Below are 23,852 nucleotides of genomic sequence, written 5' to 3'. Positions count from 1 at the left end.
ATTTGTAATATTGTAAAGCAGTAACTTGGACCTGGAAGTTTTTTTTTTTTTTTTTTTCGGTGCCCATGCTCCTATCAGACTGAGTTACCGGTAGTTGCAGGAATGGAGGAAAACATTCAAAACAGACAGCAATGAAAATGAAAATTTTAAATGTTTCAACTTCCTCTTTTAAATAAACTGGTGGGGGGGTCTGAAAAAATACTAATAGCATGACAGCATAATTTTTTTAATATAATATTTTTTTGCATAACAATCAAAAATGGGTAAAAGTTTTTGGGTAAAAACACAAAGGGATGTGTTCTGTGGATGCCCTCATGTTCTTCCATAATCATATTTAGTGACACACTAAGTAACATTAGCATCCTCCATGTGGCCATCATTTTATCCGTCTTCTATTTGGTACACTTTAGGAAAATGTTACATTGATCTTTAATCATGCATGTGGGCAGACAATCCTCTAAACTCACACGGAGCAAATGGAGGGTCTGTAAGCAAAAGGTTTATTTCTTAGAACCAAGGAATTAAATCTAAAGCCTAACTGCAGCCCATGATTTGTTACCTAGTATTCATTGCTTTTTTTATCTTACAAGTATGTACACACCCCAGATTCTCTACACTCCACAAACATCAATACAAAATCACAAACATACTTTTGTTGAAGATCTTTCCTACAGACAAATAGACTGTTCACTCTTCATAGCCATTTTCCCATTGCATGTGACCCATAAGCACACTGGATGAATAGAATAATTGAAGAAGAGCACAGTTCATAAATGGAGTTCAAACATCTCAGCTGTACAGAACATGAGAGAAACAGCTGCTCTGTTTGCCACATGCTTAAACAGAACAAAACATGGTTATGGGTTTTTAACACACCCAATGAGCAACATCTGGGGGATAACCAGACACTTTTCATCCACCTTGCAGAAAGCGGTCACCCAGAACCTTAGGGATATGACAGACTGGGTAACGGTTAAACATTCAAATGTCTTCTTGCTTTAGGTCCCCATGGAGGAGGAATAAATCCTTTTATTTGTACTGGTGAACACAGTCACTGAAACAGTAAATGATGGTAGACACAAAATTTTCCAATAAAAACTACGTTCAAAAAACAACTAAACATGAGAATTCTGCCACGATGGGGAGATTTCCTCTAACCTCCTATTTAGTTTTTTGCTCAAAAAGAGTTAAGAAAACTCTCCAAAAAAGTTATAAAAAATAACCTGACAGGGCTTTTAACTCTTCGTTAGTTCTATTCTTTTAGCAATTTAGTAAGTCCTTACTCAGTGTAAGCCCATAATTACAAGGGCTTCCCAAGCACATAGCGCATAGAATAGTTTAAGATTCCCCGATTTCTACCTCATGATAATTTATTAAGAATGTTCAACGTTGCCTTTTCACTGCTACAAGAATTCACTCCTTCCAATGTATTCAATACTCCTTTCCCCATTCATACATTGTTTAGTGATGTACATAATGAACACAAACCCAATGCATGTATCCAATGAGCCAATATTTCATACACTCAGTGTTCTCCCCAGCCCCTTTTAGCTGGGCGCACCACCCGGCAATTTATAGCAACCACCCGGCTGTTTTTGGGTGGTTACTGAAGAGTTTGGTCACAAGTCAGGGCCTTCCACCCAGCTTAAAAAAATTTCTGGGTTGAGCACTGCACTCAGAAGTGTGGAATAATTGCAGTGACCAGAGAGTCGTGAAGATGCAGCATCTCAACTACCTACCCATCAGAAGGGCAAGTCTATTCCCCAATTCCCTACTCATTTACAGGTATGTGATTACAAAATAATACATTGAAAACAAAAATACAAATTTTTAATCTTTTAAATTTTGTTAAATGTTTTGTGTTAAATTAAGTGTAAAAAAAGTAGAGTAATTATTTTCAGTAAGTGCATATCAAGCTATTTTTAGCAGTATTTGTTTTATGTTACTTGTTTACGTACTTGGTTTCTTTTTTTTAATTGTCCAACACCTTATTAGGCAAAATCAAAAATAACACCCAATGCAAAGCGGATATATACAATGATGTTTGCACTGTGCTGTACCATAGCATCTGAGACAACAAGATACAAGAACTACTCATCTTGGGATAATTAGATACCGATAGCCTTTTAAAACATTGTCTATTTCTAGTCATTTAGAATTGATCCGTGGTTGGGATTGGAAGTACTGGTTCCGCTCAGGCTCTTAAATGGAGTTTTTGGTTTTTGTTACTTTACTCTCCCTGGACTTTTAGAGAATACACTGTTTCTACGATATTACTCCATTCTGTATATTTTTGTTAGCAGCCTGTTTGCCTATAACAAGAGGATTCTTTTATTAGGTAGCATTACTAAATATTCTGTTTGGTATGTCTTATTAAAGCTTGAATGAAAAAATATTGAATAGGAGAAGTGTATAAAACCAGACCTGTGTGCAATGTGGCCTCTAGATTACACAGATCATGATCAGGTTTGTTTTATATTACTTTAATACTGGAGCAAAACATAAAATAAAGCTTGAAGAAGTATGACACCAATCAGGCCATATCTTACTGCTATTACAGTTTATGGGAAGTAGCAGAAGTCAAAGACTTTCAAGTGTTGCTAAACCAGAAATTTGGTAATAACTTTTAAATAATCCTGAACAATCATTTTCAGATTTCTTATGATCACTCAATCAGTTAAGACAGACAAAATGTCACTTTTTTAGGCAGATGAAAAGACTTCTACAAATGGTTAGGATTTCTAGAACAATCTTGTTTTCAATTAGAATCTGCAGTATATATACGGTATTAGAACCCTTGCCAAAAAGCAGGCAAGGATTTTCTTTAGCTAAAGCGTTAACAAAAAATGAAAAATTCATTTCTTCATGTTAATTGTAAGTATCTCAAAGTTAATACAATTTCAAAACTGAATTGTAAAATGCAGTGCTACCGTGTTTCCCCGATTTTAAGACATCCCCATTAAATAAGCCACCCCCGATTTTTGAAAAAATAATTAAGACACTCACCAGTGAATAAGACATCCCCCGATATTTGATCCTGTGTGTGTCTCCTTGATGCTGGCTGCAGCGCGTCTGCTCCTGGCTGCAGTGCAGAGTGAAACTGAAAGTAACAAGCCGGCATTCTGCACTCTACCAGTTCAGATTTTTGGGATTCCAGCAGTTGGGTGCAGAACAGTGGCTGCTCAAAATGATTTTTCTTGGGGCCATGTGTTACTATATACTGCACATTTAAAGTTGCAGCATGCACTACATTTCTGTGTCATGTGATGGCCAGATTTTTAAAGGTAAATTAATGGGAACAACATGCACGCGTTTTCATTAACACAGTGCACAGCTTAGTGGGAGCAGGAATGTAACATATCTATAAATATATAAATGTTATGAAAGTCTCCTTGGAATTTTAGTATGTAAAATAAATAGTTTCAATGACTAATACATCTGTCCACTGCTATATTAGCCTAAATCTTGTAATGCTCAAAGCAGAACTATTATTATTTAAAAAAAAAAAAAAAAAAAAGATACATCTTAGGGTTTTGGGGGTCCGATGCTTGCAACACATGAACACCACTGATCCCCCTTCCGTCACCTATAAAACACTTGGGCGTCTCTAGGGTGCTGGCATGCAATCTAAGTGTCAGCTGGCAAAGTCATTTGATTACTTTAGTTCTTGGGCTGACTGGAATCAAATCCGCAATTTTATTTTTTCCCAAGCATCTATGGGAAAAGCTGCATGTCACATGATATTAACCAGCAAAAATAAAATGGACACAAACAATATCAACATTTCAGCCAAGGGGGTATTCATTTGGCAATCATCTTTTTTTTAATATCTACTGGTTTTTTTATATTTAAAAAAATATTTTTTAATAATCTGATATGCTAACAAATAGAAAATAAATAGTAGTAACAATGCTTGGCTATTTAAAGCAGGGGTCTCCAAATTCGGTAAAACTAAGAGTCAGATCAATGTCATCTATAAGCCCAAGGATCAGTGGGAGCAAACGGCACAAAGGTTGGTCCATTGGAGCCAGCAGAACAATTATCCCCTCAACCCAATTGATGCCAGTGGGAGGAAGATGGCAGTACCCCAGGTGGTGGAAAAAGGTAAGATTAGAGCCACGGCTGGGGATCACTGCTTTATATAGAGTGACGTAAATGTATTCTGTGGTTCATCCCGGAAAAAGAAGTTACTTTTTTTCTGGTAAAATCCATGATTGAACATAAACTATTAAACTCACAAAAAAATGGAGGGAAAAGGTCTTGCTGGGTATATCCAGAACACCGGGGGTCTGTAACTGGTTAAACAGTTATTTCAAGTAACAAGTGAAATAAATCTGTGAGCGACTACAAGTATCAAGCAAACACTTAACTGTGGTATGTAACTGATTCTCTGCTTACTGCTTCACCAACCAGGCAGGACTAAATAGGTTTAGTTGCTGTAGAAACATTTTTGGTGCATATTTTATTTTACATTAGGGTTTCTGTATGTAAAAGACAGCAGGCAACTGCACAATAGGTGTGGTGGTGGTGGGGGGTTTAGGATTACTAGATCTTCTATCAAAATAAATGGGGTGGACTGGTGTACTACAGCGCTGCATGTATATAAAAATGATTATTAGATAGGTTGTTCTAAGTTTAGCAGAGAAAAATCACCATGATGTGCACCTGTGAGTGTTCAGAGAAGAGAAAAAAAAAGTCCAATAACCACCAATATCTCTATAAAGACAATCACACAATACAACCTTGGAACCCACTTTAAAGGCAAAAGGCACAAGGTGTATGGCACAGGTTTACAAACTGCTCCAGCAACAGTGTATAACGCAGAGATTTAAATTGAAGCTGGGTGGGAAGAAGCTGCACGTGGGTTGCAGCCCCTGTATTGTGAACCAAGTCTTTAGTAACCATCCAAAAAACAGATGGTTGCTTTCTGAAAAATGCTGGGTGTTGTGCCCGGATAAAAGGGACTGGGAGAACACGGAGCAGTGATGTATATTCAGGTAAACTAAAGGGACTGTTCTCTCCAGGTCAATCAATGAGTCTTATTACATTTAAGTATGTTTTTTAAAAATAATTTTAACATTACCACTTCATATATTACCTAAAAAAATTGCCAAGTCACCGTATTCTAAAATAAAAGTTAAAACAGATTTCCACGTTTAGGCTTGAGCATGATCAATATATGAATTTTGAGTAAGTGTTGCAAGAACAGCATTGTTTAAGCAAATATACCACAACAGCCACAATTTCAGATTCCAAAACGTAGATCAAAACTTTGAGGTTACATTCTGTCCTCCTACGTTTAGCTCTATATTAAAGCATTCTTTTTCTACCATCATGTATTGGTATCCTTTTAAGACATGAGTAGAGTGATAACATAAGAATCAGCTATTTACAAATATTTAACTTTAGATCTATATGATCTGATAAAGAAATCGGTCAATTCAAGAATTGCAAATGGCACAAATACAATTGGTATAGATTCGTTTCCCCTCAAAATATTAATTTTGTTGCTCTGAAACCTGAAATGAAGTCACAGACAAAACAATATGCCAGCTGTTTGAATACCTTTTTAAGCATTCAGTATAACATGTTAAAGATGGTGGTTCTTTCTATACTAACTGTATATATATATAAAAATATAGTCTGCAATCCACACACTGATTTGCAGTTTGAAAGGTCAGTAAATGAAAAAGGTAACATTAGGCTTTGACCTTAGACTGTAATAAAGACTGACTGACATTAGATTGTGAGCCCCTTTGCCATGACTTTGTACAGCGGTGCGTATTATGTCGGCGATATATATATATATATAAATACTGTGTAATAATAGGTTTTCATGCGCAGATGGCACACAGTAGCTGGCATATGTCATAGGTTAGGAGGGCTTGAATTTCATGACAACAAATGAAAGGTCCCAACCTTGCAGTTTATCATTTACGGATCGCCATTATCATTAGATTCATGTACACTCCTGATAACCACAAGGACACTAATCTGTCTTCTATGCGGTTTCTCACTCTTTGCATGTGACTGTATCCAGCCATTCTTTCCCAGCAAATGTTCCATACATTATTTCCACACAAAAATCTTTTCCAGCATTTTCTTACAATATGCCCGAAATAAGATAGCTGTAGACTACTTATCAGCGCTTCTAATAAAAGGTGCGGCTTTATTTGCTAATTTTTCATAATGCCATAACATTCTTGGATTTCTTTGCCAATATCGAAGTTCAAAGACATCAATACTTTCCCACTTGCTTTTCAATGTCCATCTTTACTTTCATAGAGTGACAAAAAATACCACAGGCTTGACAATTCTGATCTTTGTTCTTATAGGTCTTTGCTGTGTCTTTCATCTTTGCTCTTTCAAGTGCCAGGCTGCATTATTTTTTGACTGTGGGATACGTTGGTGTTAATAATGAATCCAAGAATACAGAAGCTGTCTGCTGCTTGATGTTCTTCACCATCAGCTTAGAAGTTGGGAATGGGATATATTCACAAATTCACAGACTAATGTCTGTTTAACTTTTATCTGTAACAAACGTTTCGGATCTTTGAGCTGCTTCTATTTGTAAAAAGTTTTGTTGACCCAGTTCACTTTAGTAGGGCTTATATACGAATCTCAATATTTAGGAATGGGAATTGTAGGGTTTATCCCTATAATTGTCAAGTCTATTTAGTGGCTTAGGTACTTTTTCTAGATTGATACTGAAGAGAGCTATCCCATATAAGCATGGATGGAAGCTTTATTTGAAGGTGCCCTGCTAAATCTTGTATATTAGCCCAATAATAGAATTTTGTAGAATTTTGCAAGACCACACATCAGATGATTCTTGTCCGATATCTTTCAGAGCTAGTATCCGACAAAAATCTGACGTGCGTACAGCGCTCGTCGTTCAGGGATCCATCCTGGCCGTTCCATGAGCAATGAACAATTGTAATACAAGTGAAGGGGGGGAGAGTGCAGAGGGTTGCCACTCACTCGTTCTCCCCCTCCATAGAGCAGATTAGTAATGTATGTACAGCACTCGTTCATGTATCATGAAGTATTTTGTCATTGAGAAGCATCGTGAAAGATCCTTTCCAACTACAATTAATGAAAATGTGTATGCAGCCTTAGCATACTGCTGGACCTAACTCCTTCCCACACTGCCAGCACCTATTAGTCCCTGCTAAGGACTTTAAATTTATTGGAATCCAGTATCAGCAGGCCAGGCGATAATACATTTGTAAAACAAATTGTGATTAGGTATGTCCTTTATTGCAGAACAGATAGGTAATGTCCCTTCTACAATGACATAACCTTACCTGTCTGATGACAATTTTCTAAAACTACACTCACCTATATCAGTTGTGAGCAGCACCAACTTGACTTGGTCCTCTTTCACTATCTTGACTGACCAGTCCAGAATGATGCAACTTCCATTAGCATGTGCAGGAGTTGCATTCATTCCCAGCAGCGGGGAGGTATGAATGGGATACGCAGCATTGTTCACTGAGCTGCTATGTGTGGCTCAGTGTTCAATGAGGAATAGATTGTATACAGGCAGATACGTTTGTTTTACTGCAGAGGGGACATTACCGGTCTGCAAAAATGTACCTGTCAGCTCACAGGTTTTCAGGTTTCAAGAACAACAACTTTGACAGAGTTTCAAAATAAATTTTGGAGCTTATGATCACTTTATATTTGTATCCCTTTACCATATCAGCTTACTGAAGTTTTAATGAATGAGAACATCACTACTGAGGTCAAGAGGACTTTTCATCACATGAAAAGGTATGTGCTAATGTTAGTACATCAGATAGTGGCTCTACGTACACACGGGCAATAACCATTAGAAACGAAAGACTAACGATAGATCATCCAATAATCATTAACAAAAAAAGTGAAGAACAACAGGCCAACGATGAATGAGGAAATGTCGCTGGAAATAATGACCATTTCAGTGGATCTGATTGGGAGACAATCATTCACTATCTTTTGTCTGTACAGTTGTTCAGTGATCGTGGATGGCTCTCTGGTACACATCACTTCCTGCATCGTTCAAACCATCGTATCTAGTGTGTGTACTTATTGGTGGATTATATTTGAACAATCGTATCATTTCAGCACGTACAGAATTGTGCACAATACAATCGTTCAAAAATCGAATAATCTCTGATTGGTTATTAATCTTACATTGTCCAATGATAATTATTGCATGTGCATATGTAGCCTAATACACAGATGATCACTAAAAGGAGGGTGTGTAACTCTCTGTATTAAATGCAGTCAGGAAAACAGGAAACAGCAAAATGTGTACCAAAACCCATGTCAAGCACCATGTGCCAAACGTGGGATAGCTAAAAAAAAAAAAAAAAATAAAGCCTTATCTGGTCCCATCGGCATCCTCCAGTATCCTGCCATCCTCTTTCTCTGATCTGTCCCCCAGCGAGTGCGCTGACGTTGCCCGGGAGTTCCCAGTGACGTTGGTGCATGCGGTCGTCGCTAATGGCGCAGCAGGAATTTCAACTTATTTTGTATTGCATTCTATACTAGATTACTTGTATTGAATGCAATACACTGGACTTATGTCTAAAAGCGGTACATTGTCTTTCATTAAAATTTATTTTACAGTATAATAGTATGAGTATAATAAAGTTTGAAACACAAAATCATGTAAAGGTTTATTAAATTTATGTAATTTATTTTGACTTGATTTTGTATTGCAAACTTTATTATATTTTACTGTAAAATACATTTTGATGAAAAACAATAGACCGCTTTTAGACATCTAAATCCAGACAGAAACGAACCGCCCAGGAGGTTAAAGAGAACTAATCGCTTGTTAATGAAAAGATCTGAATATTAAAACCTATGTCTTATTTTTATGGTAATAAAAGATTCAGATTGCCCCCTTATTCTGAGCTTGACATTTACCAGTAACACCAAGTTTTTTTTTTCTTTACATGTTTTATTTTTGCATAAACACAAGAGGTCAAAATTATTTCGAGGAGCAGTCAAATGAAACCTATGAGAATGTGCCAAGTGTTTTTACCTTTAGGAATAGTTAGAGTGCAGCTTTAGGTAAACTCCACGTGGTTAAACATTCTACCAAATGACCCTGGTTGGGATCACACAGCCCTTGCAAGCATAACATCCCTATCAGTTCCTATACACAGGGCCTTCGCTCTATGGATGATCTGTATCGTGCTGAAAAATACAACCACCCACAGAAAGAACAGCCACGGGTTCTATCTGCACCGGGCAAAGAAGATGGCTCGGATGTCACTTAGGAACTGAAAAGAAAGATGAAGGTTGCTATGAGGACAATGGTGTTGTCCAGTGAGTAATATTTAGCCGAGGATTTATATTTCAGCTACAAGTACAATTTAAAGCAGTTTCTAAACCCTAACTGGGTGACATGTAGATGGAGAAGGCACTGAACATCAAACTTTTAGCATCCTTGTGCTGCAGGTTTACTCCAGCCATTCCTGTCTATATGCACATCATTACTCAGGACCGGCGTCTTTGTAGTGACAGTGGTGGCCCTTGCCATGTGAGAAGATGACAGAGCTCATGTATGAGTCCTGGCAGGATTACCAGGATCTAGTCATGAAATGTTTAAAGTCTCAGAGTGACTGGGTGTCTATCTGGTCCTCATTACTTCCTGAGGCTGCTGTCCCCTAACCCATCCCACTGCTATGGGAGGCTGTGCACCGCATGAGTCAGAGGATATTCCCAGGACCAAGACATTCTTTGTTTGGACCCTCTTCCGCTTCATTACAGCTAAAATAATAAGTGTTACTCCGGCTTTACCAGTTCTATTCTTTCATCTCCATGAAATGATCATGTAGTGCTGGTAACGGTACGATTCAATATTGATCAGCATCTATTAGATAAAAGCTGAATATAATCCATCCCTATGCATCTAGAGCAATGCTCAGGCTATGTGATTCTAGAAAACCTTCAATGTTCAAGGAATACCAGTCACATTTTTTAATTCCCAACACCAGTGCCACGACGAGGGCGGCACTCCGTCATCACTGTGACCAATTATTTCTCAAGGAAAACTCCTGTATCGTGTCTACAGAAATGACCAAAGCTTTTAAAATTAGAAGATGATGTTGCCGAGAAGTAGCAAGTCTGTATGGCGCTGCCAATAAGTGATGAAAAGCCAGCCAGCAGGGCTGTTTGACAATGTGAGAATGGGGGGGTGGGGCAGGGCTATCTGACATGAAAAGAGCACAAAGAAGAAAGCATGCCCATGTGTACCCATCAGAAGTCTACTCACTGACAAGTGGAGGGGGCATGCCATCAGCTGCAATATTTAGCACACACAGCACAAATCCATAGGATGGCAGAGGTGTGTATGGGTGTAGCAATGACAGCATGTTCCCTGCCATGGCAGTCTGCCCCCATCATCTCACCGCTCTGTGCATTCTTATCCTGCAATCCACGAGCTTAGGGTGGGTCACTTAACCCCAGGGATGCCACAGCCATTTACAAGTCAATAGCACAGCCCAGAAATGGGGTAATCAATGGGCCACTTCCTGCTCGCCTACCAATGGCAGCAATATTCATGAAGTAAGACTCAGCTTGGAGGAAAACTGCAGGAAGCTCTGATGAAATCCACCCTCCCCATAAAGCTGCAGGCAGAAATCCATGAAGTGATCAGGAAGGAAGGAGGGGGAGAGCAGGGAGGAAGGAGAGGAGGGGTCCTTGTGTGAAATAACTGCACACAGTGACAGAAGGGCCCCTCTAATAAAGGGGTGACACAGGACACAAGCATTGTGTGCACCACTCTCTAATAAACTCCAGGCACATGCCCCCAGGGAGGCTCACGTGACTGGTCAGTGCCGCGGACGGTGCCGCTTCCCGCATGACCCTCCTAAACCCTTACCATAAAGTCACAGGCGAAGTTGTCCTCCCCGTTCTGGTCCCTGGTGTTCATGGCCTGTACTTTCTGAATGAAAGTCCTCAGAATTTCCACTTGCTCCATGCTGAGTCCTCTCCCTACACACGAGTCTTTCCGCTGACACCTAGCTCACCCAGCGCAGAGGTGGACGGAGCCGCTCAGGGTTGGAGTGGGCAGCTTCCCCGCTAGCCCCTCGCCATGCGGAACTGTCTTCTCATTTGCCTGGGTCGGGGGGAGGGGATGTAATGTGCTCTTGCCCCTTCCTTAGTGAGCCGCGAACCTCCCAGCCCGACACCGACACACTCTGAGAATGCACCGAAACACGCAACACCGGGACCCCTCCTCAGGGAGCTGCCCATTGGCTGCCTTGGCTCTCCTTCTAAAGTCTCATTGGCTTGACGAGTGTGCAGAAAAAAAACAGGCGTGGCAGCCAAGCCCTTCTGCCCATCACAAACTCAATGGGCGGTTGATCGATCGGCCATCTTAGGGCGGAGGGGAGGTAGAATGAGGGGGCGGGACTTTAGCCATCGGCGACCAATAGGACTGCTAATAAAAGATGCGAGGACAAAGAGGCGTGGAACGCATGTCTAATGGCCTGTGACTGCTTCACTAACTGCAATGAGCCGACCTGCAGCCTCACCATAGACTTGGCAGTGGCTAGAAAATACCTGACGCCTTATGTGACCCTCTAATTACTAGCTAAAGGAAATCTCTACTGCCTCTAGTGGTCACACCTGGGAACAGGAAAATGTTCCCATTCATGCATTAAGCTCATCATTATGCCCCCTAGTGGACATGCATAGGAATGTCTTTCTACATCTACAGCAGCCATGTATGCCCTCTAGTAGCCAGGCCCAGTATTGGGAAGATCAGAACAAATAATATATAAATGTGTTGTAATATAACTAAAGCAATGCAATTCTGAATACAATAGAAAAGCGGCAAAACTTTTGCCATGCAAGTCCCATTGGGGTTGTTTACCTTCATTTGTTCTGGAAACTCATCAGGAAATGACAACAAACACAGGAACAAAGGCAGAGAGTTTGTCTGGGGGCAGAGCCCATATTCTAAAGCTCTCCATAGTAATAAATTGGATTGCAGAGCGCATGGATCGGCATGGCCAGACATTTACAACCAGCCGGGAAATCTAGTGGTAACGTGTTGGATCTACCACTCTATTGAACTTCATAACTGTCCTTGGTTTACAGGCACTGTCCATCCTCTGTAACTCTCTCCAGATTAATTTTACCCTTTTTGGGTGGATATATAAATCTTTTTTTTAAATGTATTACTTAAAGTGGAAGTAAACTAAAAAAACCTTTACTTTTACAGATCCGTCAATCCCTCTAAGGTATTTCTAGATCCACTCCCGCGTTGTCCTGGAATTCTCTTTCGTCCTGGCACGGAGAAAGCACCGAGCTGCCATCTTCTTTGCCTTTCTTCCACCTTTTGCCTATGCCACCAGATCTTGTACTGTGCAGGCACGGCAAAAAAAAGAGTGTCCTGCTCTCACTGCTCATGCGTACGGTCGACATTTTCTTTTTCCCCATTGAAAAAGAAGGTCCTTCTGTGGGACATGCCTAGAACGAGCAGCCAGAAGCCTCCTGGGATCCATGACCTATGTATACCGGAAGGCTCTGCGCTCCCATTCTTTCTTTATCACTGCAGCAAAAAAAAGGAAAAGTGCAAACTTTTACAGATTTACAGATGAACCCCTCCCCCCCAAAAAAAGAAGGTATTTCTTATTTTATATAAAAAGGGTTTTGTGCCCTTTTAAGTAAGATTAAAATTTTTGTTTAACTGTTAAAATCTGTAAGTTTGCACTTAACACTTTTAATTTCCTATTTTAAAAAGTTAATATAAAAGAAAACATAGTTGTGAAATGAACCCCTTGTTCGTATAACTAATCATTTTTGTATTCGAATTCTCTTATATTCTGTAAAATGGGGGGGGGGGGTCATTTTCCTACATACTATGAACTAAGAAAAGGTCCTCTTCTCTCCAAGTTTTTGGGCAGTATATGAGTGTTACCAGCAGCTGTCTACAAAGTATTTATAATTGCAGGCGGCATACACCAATTTATAGGTTCTGTCTGCAAGGTATACTGTATTATCAAGCGACACGAATATTCAGGGATCTTTAGTGGTAAGATAAGACCAAAACCCCAAACAAGGAGATCTCATATTGCAAAGTGTGACGAAGAAGGCAGAATGTAAGATTGTGCACTGTAGTAGAATGAAAGATGTGATGCCCAATTCAGAGGGTATTTGGCATCATCTACCTCAATTTTACTTGGATTTGGGATTGAAGGGCCAGGATAGGGCCAATGCATAATTGTGTCACTGCAGATCTGCAGCTTTTTATTTGATATCCAGGCCTGGAGTGTTCTGGAAGGAATGGATGAGCCAAGCACTCCATCCCGCTTCCAGGCCTGTATTTAAGGATGGCTGTTTTTTTTTCTGGTCATGTAGTGATGACTAGAAATAAAACCCTGAAGATTGCTTTGAATTGATGTTTTTGTTAATAAAAGTCACTAGAGTGCCCTGAATTCTGAACTAAAATCTGATATACCTCTCTGCCTTTGACACTAATGCCTCACAATACCTGTAAGGGACCAGATCTCATAAATACATATCTGCTAGGCTAACAGCGTAATCGAAAGATCAACATTAAGTGATAAGCTTACAGGGAACCTAGGTGTAAAACTCCTTTGGAAGAAGAAAAGCTCAAGAGAAAAAAAGTCTCAGAATTAGGAATATTATAAGTATGTTTCAGACAGGTAAATGATATTGGACCCACAATCATATTGTAATTCTAGTAAGCCTATTGTCCTGCTACACACAAAATACAATGTTTTTAATTGTAACATTGTAGTAAATGGGAATAGGCAGGGAATAAATGGACATCAGGCGTCTAGAATTTTTATTATTATCCTAATTCTGTAATGTATGTGTTATTGTAGGGTTCAATAGATACTTGCGGAAATAGGGCAAAATCCATTGTAAGCCACACACAATTCACTCCTATCTTTTATGATGACAAATTAGGCAGCACAGTGATTTATACTACAAATTATGACAACAAAATAGCCTTGTCTGTTGAGAACAAAGCATTCATCGGAGTAATAGGCAATGAATTCTTCAAAGAAAACTCTACCAGCTGGGTTGCAAGTTTACCCCCTTCTGCTGCAACAGTTCTAAACAATCTTGGGCAGGCTAACAACAGATTTGTCTCCCTCCAGGGAAAAATAAAGAGTAAGCTTTACATGAAAGACCACTTTGTTGCTTTTATAAAAAAAAAAAAATCCAACCTTACAGGAGTCAATGTAAGAATAAACTGTTCTCACACATTGATAAGATGTTCAATTGTTTATATGTTGAACTATGGTTCCTCAGATTTCTAAGGCATTATGACAATGACATCAGCAATAAAATGGGATTAAATGTTGGATCCAGGTGCACATCTTAGTTAACAGTCCTTTACCTACTGTTGCCTCAAACAAAGAAGAAACACTCCACGTAATATAACTTCATTAGTTTTATCCAGTGTTTCTAAACTAGGGCTCTGTGAATGTTTAGGATCGCTCCAGAGTTTGCTAGAACAGGGAGTAATTTGTGGTTCTCAAAATAGTTCAAAGGACAACAATGATCTGTGTGTGTGCTCTTGTACCCAGCTTCTGGGTGCGCCATGGCATCACTTTTGGTACAAAAATCAGAATTTCTGGCTGACTGGCTGTTTTAATATCTGAGCTACTGGGATGAATGGAGGAACAACTTCTACCAAGACTAAGCATATCGTTTTGGATCTTCTTTTTCTATTTCTGATTAGCATTTCATAATGCACATTCATGTGAGAGGACACACATATGACCACAGAATAGCCTTTTCATGAAATTGTAGGTGCCCTGTCCTTATCCTCTCTGATTCTCTTTACTCCTTAACTTTGGTTACCTGACCTTTTTTATTTCCAAAAAAACACAAAGAGGCCTCATGTCAGCACATCCTTCTTGTTTCCTCTTTGTCCTTATACTGCTTGGATCTCCTCCATATTTCATTTTCTTCTCCTTCTCATTAAGTGTCAAAACCTCCTGCTGAGTGTCTGCCTGCTGTGAATTCACCCCAGACCATATACATAAAGCACAGCAGAAAGGCCACAGGCTATTCAGCAAACTGCTCACAGTACCTTTGATGCTACTACAAACTAGTTTTTTATTTGAATATCATGTTTGCATGAAATAAAACAATGTGACAAGACAAAACTCAAATGAACAATATATTCTGACAATCGGACAATATGGACAAACATAAGTTAAAATATATAAAACTTCAAGCAGGCAAGTCCTTTGCAAATGGGGCAGGTGAAGTCCCTCTGCACTAAAATGTACTTATCGGCCTGATTGCAATTTTTTAAATTACCCTCCCCTGTCCTCACTCTATCACTGACACTACCATCTTCACCCCATCCTCTTCTCCTTCCTGGTTTTCACCCTTGATTAGTCTGGCCAGAATGATATTACTCCCAAGCATGCGTGTGGGCATTGTTCATTCCTGCCAGCCTGGATTATGGCAGGATACCCTGACTGCTTTTAGCCTTTTTTCATTTAGTTGCACTTTATTTATTACAAATGTAAATAGATTTATGAATAAAGCTTTGTGATATATATATATAGTAATATATATAGTAATTTTTTTTCTATAATAATGTCAAATAGTGGCAGGCAATGAAAACACATGAGAACAAGTAAGTAAAGCAGGGGACTTATTTATAGGCATAGGTTAACTCGAAATTTTGCACATTAGTTTCCCAATGCTTACACATTTTTTTTTATCTTAAGTAAAAAATAATACCAATCTCTATGTTTTCATTCATTTACAAGCTTATTTTACTGGGGAGTTGCGGCGTCAAACAAAACAGTGTAAATAAATTGAGCTTCTATACATTTCTTGTAGGATGCCATGTTCATATTTTTATTTCCAACAAATGTTTGCAGGGTTCCCTCCTAATAAAATAGGACCCTTTCTCAGATATGAAGTCTGATTGTCAAGAAAAAAGGGGCACAAAGTATGTGAGATAATTGATTCCACCTATTCCAGGCCCCCTGGAAGTTGGCTGGACAGAAAAAGGAGGGGGCAAGGAGTATGTGACCCCCCCCCCCCATTCCTGCCCACACCAGGCCCTTGTCTGCTAAAGTTGGGGGAGAAGATCCTTTGACCACATCGATTGCTAGAAAGGGTTAGTTTGCTCCTAGAAAGAAAAGACACAGCAAAGAATAAGATATCCAAACTCTCACATCACCTGCTGAGCAAATTTCAGTTTTCTTTACATTAGACGTGGACAGATTCTACTAGAAGCTGTCAATGAGTCATTTATGAAGATCTTATTAGCACTAATCTCTGTAAGGCAAATGTAAAGTTGGCTTTGCAATCTCATTGAAAAAACTTGATTTACAACTTGTCCTTGAAGTCAAATTTTTTTTGAGAAATGAAAACAGCAGTTTTCCATTAAATTTCCCAATTTTCCTGTCTATCCCATCTAAGGTGACAGCAGTTTTTTCTCAAAAAGCAATGACTATAATCTCACTCTTTTGTGTGGTTCATAATTTCTATTAAGGTTACAACTTTTCTTTTCCACAGCTTTCGTTCAATTCACTCCATAGCGTCTGTCTTTATTTCACCTAATACAAATGACTTTAGACCTGTAACTGCTTCTCACCAGCGGTATATTATTCTGCTAAAGTATAGCTTTAGCCTTATGTGACATCTTCAGGGAACAACAATTGTACAATAATTCTTATACTTTTCTAGTACTCACCTGTCTCTCCCAGACTCTGGGGAATAAAAGGTTACTTCTTTGACCATATCTTCCCACTACGCTCTTAGATGTTTCTTGGGCCAATACCCTAATTTAAGTGGTATCACAAATTCTTTGTGGTCAAGGAGTGATATTCCTAAATAAAGAGTCATTTCAGCCCTTCTAGTTGAAGTTACTTTCAAAAGCTATTCTGAAAAGCCTAGCTGATTTTCTAAAATGTAATCATACCTCAGAATTTAGACGTGTATTATAGGATACTCTAAAAGCCTGCAGGAAAAACAGATGGGAAGCTATACTAAATAAAATTATAGGACTCTATTTATAAAATAGGGATTCTGACATTCCCTCAAACATTCTCTAGTGGGACTGAATTACTGTTGTTAAAACACTCGGACCTGGAAGATTGTCATTAGGGAATGTTTGAGGGAATGTCTGATTCCCTGTTTTATAACTAGAACCCTAAAAGATTCTACTATAACAAATGATAGAGTGATATGTATAGTTATATACAGTAACTCCATGTCCTTAACTAAAGCAGAAATAAACTTTATTTTACTTTAAGACACTTTCTAACTGTAATATTACATCTCAGTCTCATTCACACTGAACATTTATACTACAGGTGTAGTATGGATCCATCATTCTTCCTGAACTGTAACTGTTTAATGAAGCCTTAACCACAAAAGCCTGGTCTGGGTCTATAAATAACGGTATTGTTATACATCTGCCGAAACAAGGCAAAGATAAACTTTTTTTCTGGTCACAAACGTCCAATCTTCTAACAAACAGACAATTCCAAGGTCATTGCCAGGATTCTGGCTCATTGCCTGGCCAAGGTTATTCAGAAATTTTTGCATACTGACCTGTCGGGATTTCATTTCACAAGATCGATGACCATAAACCTGAGACATTCCTACAATTGCAAATTACACCTGATAATGCTGGTAGTCCCACACATCTTGTCAACGAAGCATGAATTTCTTCTTCTGTGACTATGGTAATCCCTATTAAAGCGCACATATCACCAAGACACCAAGAATAGACAGCCCTTTAATGTCAGTTAAGATTTAGTTTATTGGGGCTTGTTTTTCTCCTTCTGGTATACCCCCATCACACATCCCAGGAGGTTCCTGGCTGCTCCTTCTGCGTATGCCTGATTTTGAGCATGCGCAGAATGAGATCTGTCTTCAATGGGGGAACAAAATGCCAATCTTACTGTTTTTTCCCCATTTACAGTGGCTAGGTCACCCAATGTTGTGCCTGTGTATCGGGTGATATAGGCAGAAGCCGGAAGACAAGAAAGAAGATGGAAGCGTCCCGTGCTACCTTTGCACCTGGATAAAGGAGAATAACTGGACGGCGCAGGACCTGATCCAGGAAATCTTCAGAGGGATCAATGAATCTGCAGAAGTAAAGGTGAGTGAGTTTTATTTAGTTCAGTTAGTTTAATAGTAGATAAAGGGATGGAGGGGCCCCTCTTCCTTTTCTGATTGATCCAATCAGATCTCCCCAATGCAGATTGGCGGGTATATTGAGCTCAGTGCTCGGCTATAATCGCTGCAGGTGGCACTCACATAGCTGAACACACAGGTCACACCCACTTTATCAAACGTGACGTCACAATTAACCCCTCCCCGCAAGTTATTTCCTCAATCCTTTAGGAGGAGCCTTTCTATGTTTAGCTCCACCCCCTCACATTCGACGTCTGCTTCAGCGAATAACGTTGAGCTTGTAAGCTCTTCATAGCTCTTATTGGTGCTCCGCTCTTCAGGAGGCGGGCCAGTCTGATGTATAGACACAAGAAGTTGGTATTATTGTGAGGAGTGCAGAGAGCCGTGCTGTGCAGTGGTTGTGCTGGGATCGCTGCACTTCTGTCCGCTGCCCATTCACTTCTGTCCGCTGCCCATTCACTTCTGTCCGCTGCCCATTCACTTCTGTCCGCTGCCCATTCACTTCTATGTATATTTATGTAGCTGCAGCTCCATTCACTCGGAGGGTGGCTGAGGGCTTCAGGGCAGCTGAATTCTAGCTTGTTTGGCGGACTGTACAAGGTGCCGACATGCTGCTCGACTTTCATGCCACTTTTAATCTCCATAGGGATGTCATGCCATGGGTCCTGGCACAAGGAGCTCCAGGTAATAGGTTGGGTGTAATGGGGACACTGCATGCATGATTATTGTAGATTTATATGTGTGTACAGTTTATTTTATGTTCTTACATTTATATTTCTTTTCTGCATCATTATTCTAGAGTATATTCACATCATGCTGCAACATTTATTCATTTATAATGTGTATAGGATCATCCAAAATGTCATTCCTGGGTCAGATAGAACTTTGCACCAATCAGATCCTTGCACCAAAAACTAGTGCTGACTCTTCTGGTGCTTTCATTGTAATTCCTCCTCCAGAATTCCAAATAATGAGATCTCCTCCTGATGGCAGATTTCAGCATAAAAGCAACTGATTTCTTTGCTATACCAGCCCAGAGATCAGAGAAGATGGGTGAATGGGAATGCAAGGCATTACTATAGACTGAATATACATATTTATATACTATATGGAATGTGTGCAATCAGTTTTGTGTCTTTGTCACATAATTAGAGATGTCCAAGTGATTTCTTCTCCTGGCCCATTCAGGGGTCCATTGATTGTGTAGTTGCCCCACAGGGTTAAGCCAGGTGCAAATGTCACATAGATGTCAGATTCTGTGGCTGGAAAATCCTTTGTATAATGTTTAAAGTAACATATGTGTGCTGTATACACAGCACAGATCTTTTCTATGGAGGGGGATCACAACAGCCTGGCACCACATTGTGTTCTCCTTCATGTGAATACACAGCAGGCGTTCATTCCTCTGCTAGGGTAGATTGATGAATGACATCAGGGAACTGCTGTAGATATGCTTGGTTTTTGCTTGAGACGATCTACAGTATCTGTAGACGTGTGTGTGTGTGTGTGTGTGTGTGTGTATAATATGAGAAACCCCATTAAAATGATTGTAAAATTGTCACCCTTTCCAGGAAATAAACCTTGTTTTCAGTGTTTTCCCATGATATATGGCTTACAGACTCATAAGATTCTTTAGCAAGCTAAAGTCAACTTATGGTAATATTTTAGAGCAGGATTCCTCCAGAGGTTGCCAAGGGTTCTTTGTGCCATGGGCAGTTTGTGACTCCCAGGTCAGGTACTACTGACATGATCTTTCTTAGTATTGGTAAATGTGATGTTCTTAGTATATGAGGCATTCATCCCACTGACCAGCACACTAATATACTGTAAGCTGTGGATTTATAAATTATAAAAGGGTTTCCCTGAAGACCTGAAAGGTATTTCAATGGAGTTTTAGTAGATCTGGCTAAATAAGGCAAGTTTTTCACCTTTGTGGATTTAGCAGTATAGCGATAGGTTTAAACAAGAGAAAAGCTCTGTCAATGTGTTTGCACACTGTGCAGCTCTTTGTGTCGATGCTGTAAAACACAGCCCAGAAGTATGAACTGGTCCTGCTTAATATTAGATTTTCTAATTATCATGCGTTTGCTTCCAAATAACGTGCCCTCAGACAATCACCTCTGTTTGTACCAAGATTATAGAGATTTGTGAGAGTTCACCGATATACTTAAAAAGATATAATTTCATGTAAATCTACACAATTATATTATAGAAAAGCACTTTTATTGGTCAAATTGTTCCCACATCTCAATCCGTTATGATTTATTTGTGGTCACTTTTCCACCAAGTTTAATGCCTTGGTAGACTAAGGTTGAGTTCGCTCCTCTGGTTCTTGGTGGTGCTGTTTGTGTCTTCACACCGATGCACAAATCCTTAGGGGAATGTAGCCGGAACAAGGGGTAAGGGACTTGAAAGGCGAGACATGGAGAACCAAAAAATCCTTTTATGCTGCAAACCTCATAACATTTTATTCTTGATGCTCCACCTTTTATCAGAACTCTTAACAAGGCTGCTGTGTGTAGGTATCTTCTTTACCTATGTTATGCCTGCTCAAGATGTTGGATTTCCCCTAACTTTCTTTTCAACCAGAAGAAAGCACAATATATACAATCCATATTTTTGTATTTCATGTTTCCTTCAGTATTTTTCTATCTAGTACCTGGTTGCTGTCATGTGCATACTGTTTATTCTGTTTACTGTAAATGATTTTGTTAACTATTTAACCACAGGTTAAATGTCAAAGATGATACATCCTGGTGTTAACTCCAAGTTGTTATGATGGTCGCTGGGACAAAACAGACTAAATCTCCCCAGCAGGAACACAGACTGCAATAAAACATTGACAGACTTGACTGTACGAGGGGGTGCTGAGAAGTTCCTGGCTTTGCCCCCTTGCAGATGAAATAGAAAAAAGAGTGTGGGGGCATATGACAACCTACTATCTTAGTATGTAACTGTGCAAATATCAGGTCTTTGAGATTCTTTAACTGTTTTTTCTTTTAGTGAGAAGCTGTGATGGCAGAGGCACAACCAATTCATGTCGGAGTTACGAGCCGTCATGAAGTTTTTGCTGACTTTCCCTGGAGAAACAAAAACTTTGACGGCCCGTAACTCCAACGCTGTGAAACGACGTGCTTGTCCCTCTGCCATCACAGCTTCTCACTAAAAGAAAAAACAGTTTTAGGAATTGCAAAGACCTGATATTTGCACAGTTACATACTAAGATATTAGGCTGTCATATGCCCCCACACTCATCTTTCTATTTCATCTGAAAGGGGGCAAAGCCAGGAACTTCTCAGCCTCCCTCCTATACCGGAGGACTTGGTATAGGTGTATTTTCATTACTTTTTTTATCCTATTAAATCGTGCCCTTTTTTGCTTTTGGTAGCAAAGTTATAGTGTTTTGTGAGCTTTCCTGAAATGATCCTTTGCCAGATAGGTGTTATAACCTGTGGAATGTGACAAGTACAGAACTGCATTAAAACTCTCCAGTTAACTCCTTACCTACAGGGAATGGGTTGGATATTTATCAGAAGCATACAGGAATGGTGACACTTCAGCTGCACCCTTTTTGTCATATGATTACTGTTTTGGTGAACACAGCATGGTGCCTTCCTATGCAGAAGGTCTATTCATCTACACAATCCACGGAAAAATATAATATACATTAATATTTCTTTTAAGCTGGAAAGAGGCTTCTAAACAACCCTTGTACCCTGATTCACCTAGAGATTTTTTAATGGGATTTTCCTCTCTGATTTCTATAATTAGACAAATACCTAACTAGTATAGGTAAATAAAAAAGTAAACATTGGTTATAAAATTATTGGTGCTTCCTCAATGAACTCTGATTTATCAATGGCTTATAGTAAACACAGCTGCCAGAACAAATAGTTTAATCAAATCTCATTGTGGTGTACTATTATTCACTGTCCTCCCACATGTTGGCAGAAGGAATACACAAGGATTTCAACTACTGGTTATGGACATAGCTTTATAAATGTTTCTGCTCAATAAAATCAACTCATACTTTTGCTAGATATGTAATAATCGAATTTTTTTGAGATAGTGATGGTTTGAATAATCTTTGTAGTTGATGCCTGAAAAGAGAAAAAAAAAAAAAAATGACAGGTTGATAAAAAAAATGTATTTCTTTTTATTCTGTATTTTTTTGATAAGGGATGGAAATGTTAGACAAACTATGGTGAATACCTTTTGATTTTATTGGATGTGCATTTTGGTAGAAACATTTAGCACCAGGGCGGGATATTGGCTTACATTTAGACTTGAGATAATGATTGTCACTCGATTCAATCAGTGCGGGTGATTAGAGAAGCAATGTAGAAGGGATGCTGGAGTTTATTAAGGGAACATGTCACTGTAAAAGTTATCACAAATTTGGACCCTTGACTGGCCCAGGTGCTAAAGTGAGAGCACCAAAGGGATCTCAAAAGGCTTGTGCATACTTCCATTATGGGCCTGTTTATTAAAGGTCTCCAAGGCTGAAGAGGGTACACTTTCATCAGTGAACATGGGTGGTTCAGCAAACCTGGAATGGTTCTGGTCCAGGATTGAAAACATTTGCTAACTTCTAAGAAATCCATTCCATGTTTGCTGGATCACTCCGTCCCACTGATGAACGTGTATCCTCTTCAGCCTTGGAGAACTTTAATAAATCAAACTCTGTCTTGACTATATTATGTCGGTTCCCTTTTCTGTGGTCTATTAGCCAACTCATCTACCTCTTCTCTGATTTCAGTAACCTTTACCCTCTTAGTCAGCCCCTTAACTGGTTGCCTATCACACAAGGGTACAATTTTACCTCTTGGAAAACTCTGCAATCTGGCACTTTTTTTGCCTTTATATGACATCATCTTCTCTGGAGCTTACTTAAACAATCTGGCACTCGGCCACCATTGCTACCTTTAAAACATAACCTAAAAGCGCATTTCTTGGAGCAAGTTTATATTCTGACATATGTGACTCTATCCAGATAACTTCCACTTTGTACAAAGCTTACTGACTCTCTTTTCTCTTTTCCTTTATTCGTTTGGCCCTTAAATTGTAAGCTGGAAAGGGCACGACTACTACTGTGTATACGTACATCTTTACCTCTATGGACAGTACAAATAGCACTCAGTATCTCCCTTACTGCATGTATATATTTTGTCTAAATGTATCTTCCTTCACCTCTGTACAATTTACAAGATTAACTGTTCATCTGAACCTATCTGTGTCTCCTCCATTTTAGTAAATATTTGTACTTTGACTTGTCTATTGTACAATGACTTAAAGAGTTTATGGCGCTATATAATTTGTTAATATTAACTGTTTTTTTTTATGATTGCATTTGGTATTGTACATCTGTTTCTGGTGAAGAAAGCACAACATTCTTGCTAGACTAAATTTCATAAACATGCAAACAGAGAAATCACTTCTGCAAAGTGGAAATTCCAGCTAGAGATGTGTAAGACCGTTCTATCTTTGTTTACTGTGTGGGTGACTCACTGTAATTTCCTCTTTAGGATATTCCTTCAAGTTTCCGCTTGGACACACCTGTGTGTCTGAACAATATTCATAACACTGAAAGAATAAAGGAAAGACTGTCTGGTAAAGGACACTGTCCTGTGTGCTGATCATAAACTATTTGAATATATATATATATATATATATATATATATATATATTATGCC

The 23,852-nt window shown here is 39.2% G+C and overlaps 2 protein-coding genes across 3 annotated transcripts in view; one reads left to right on the top strand and one right to left on the bottom strand.

The window, feature by feature from the left end:
• The window catches only part of PTPN12 (protein tyrosine phosphatase non-receptor type 12), a 42,114-nt gene extending 30,745 nt beyond the window's left edge, over positions 1 to 11,369 (bottom strand). Inside the window, exon 1 of one of the 2 annotated variants that reach the window (XM_072401723.1) lies at positions 10,883 to 11,369. In XM_072401723.1, coding sequence (XP_072257824.1) covers positions 10,883 to 10,981 — 99 coding nt within the window. In that variant the 5' untranslated portion in view covers positions 10,982 to 11,369. The remainder of the gene's footprint in view (positions 1 to 10,882) is intronic. The other variant, XM_072401722.1, reaches the window with a different exon arrangement.
• Positions 11,370 to 18,581: 7,212 nt separating this feature from the next.
• Positions 18,582 to 23,852, top strand: part of GSAP (gamma-secretase activating protein) — a 42,078-nt gene continuing 36,807 nt past the window's right edge. Inside the window, exon 1 of the mRNA XM_072399047.1 lies at positions 18,582 to 18,843. Coding sequence (XP_072255148.1) covers positions 18,768 to 18,843 — 76 coding nt within the window. The 5' untranslated portion in view covers positions 18,582 to 18,767. The remainder of the gene's footprint in view (positions 18,844 to 23,852) is intronic.

The sequence above is a fragment of the Pyxicephalus adspersus genome, chromosome 2, assembly GCF_032062135.1.
Source record: "Pyxicephalus adspersus chromosome 2, UCB_Pads_2.0, whole genome shotgun sequence".
NCBI lineage: Eukaryota > Metazoa > Chordata > Amphibia > Anura > Pyxicephalidae > Pyxicephalus > Pyxicephalus adspersus.
This window is presented reverse-complemented; position numbering and strand designations above follow the sequence as displayed.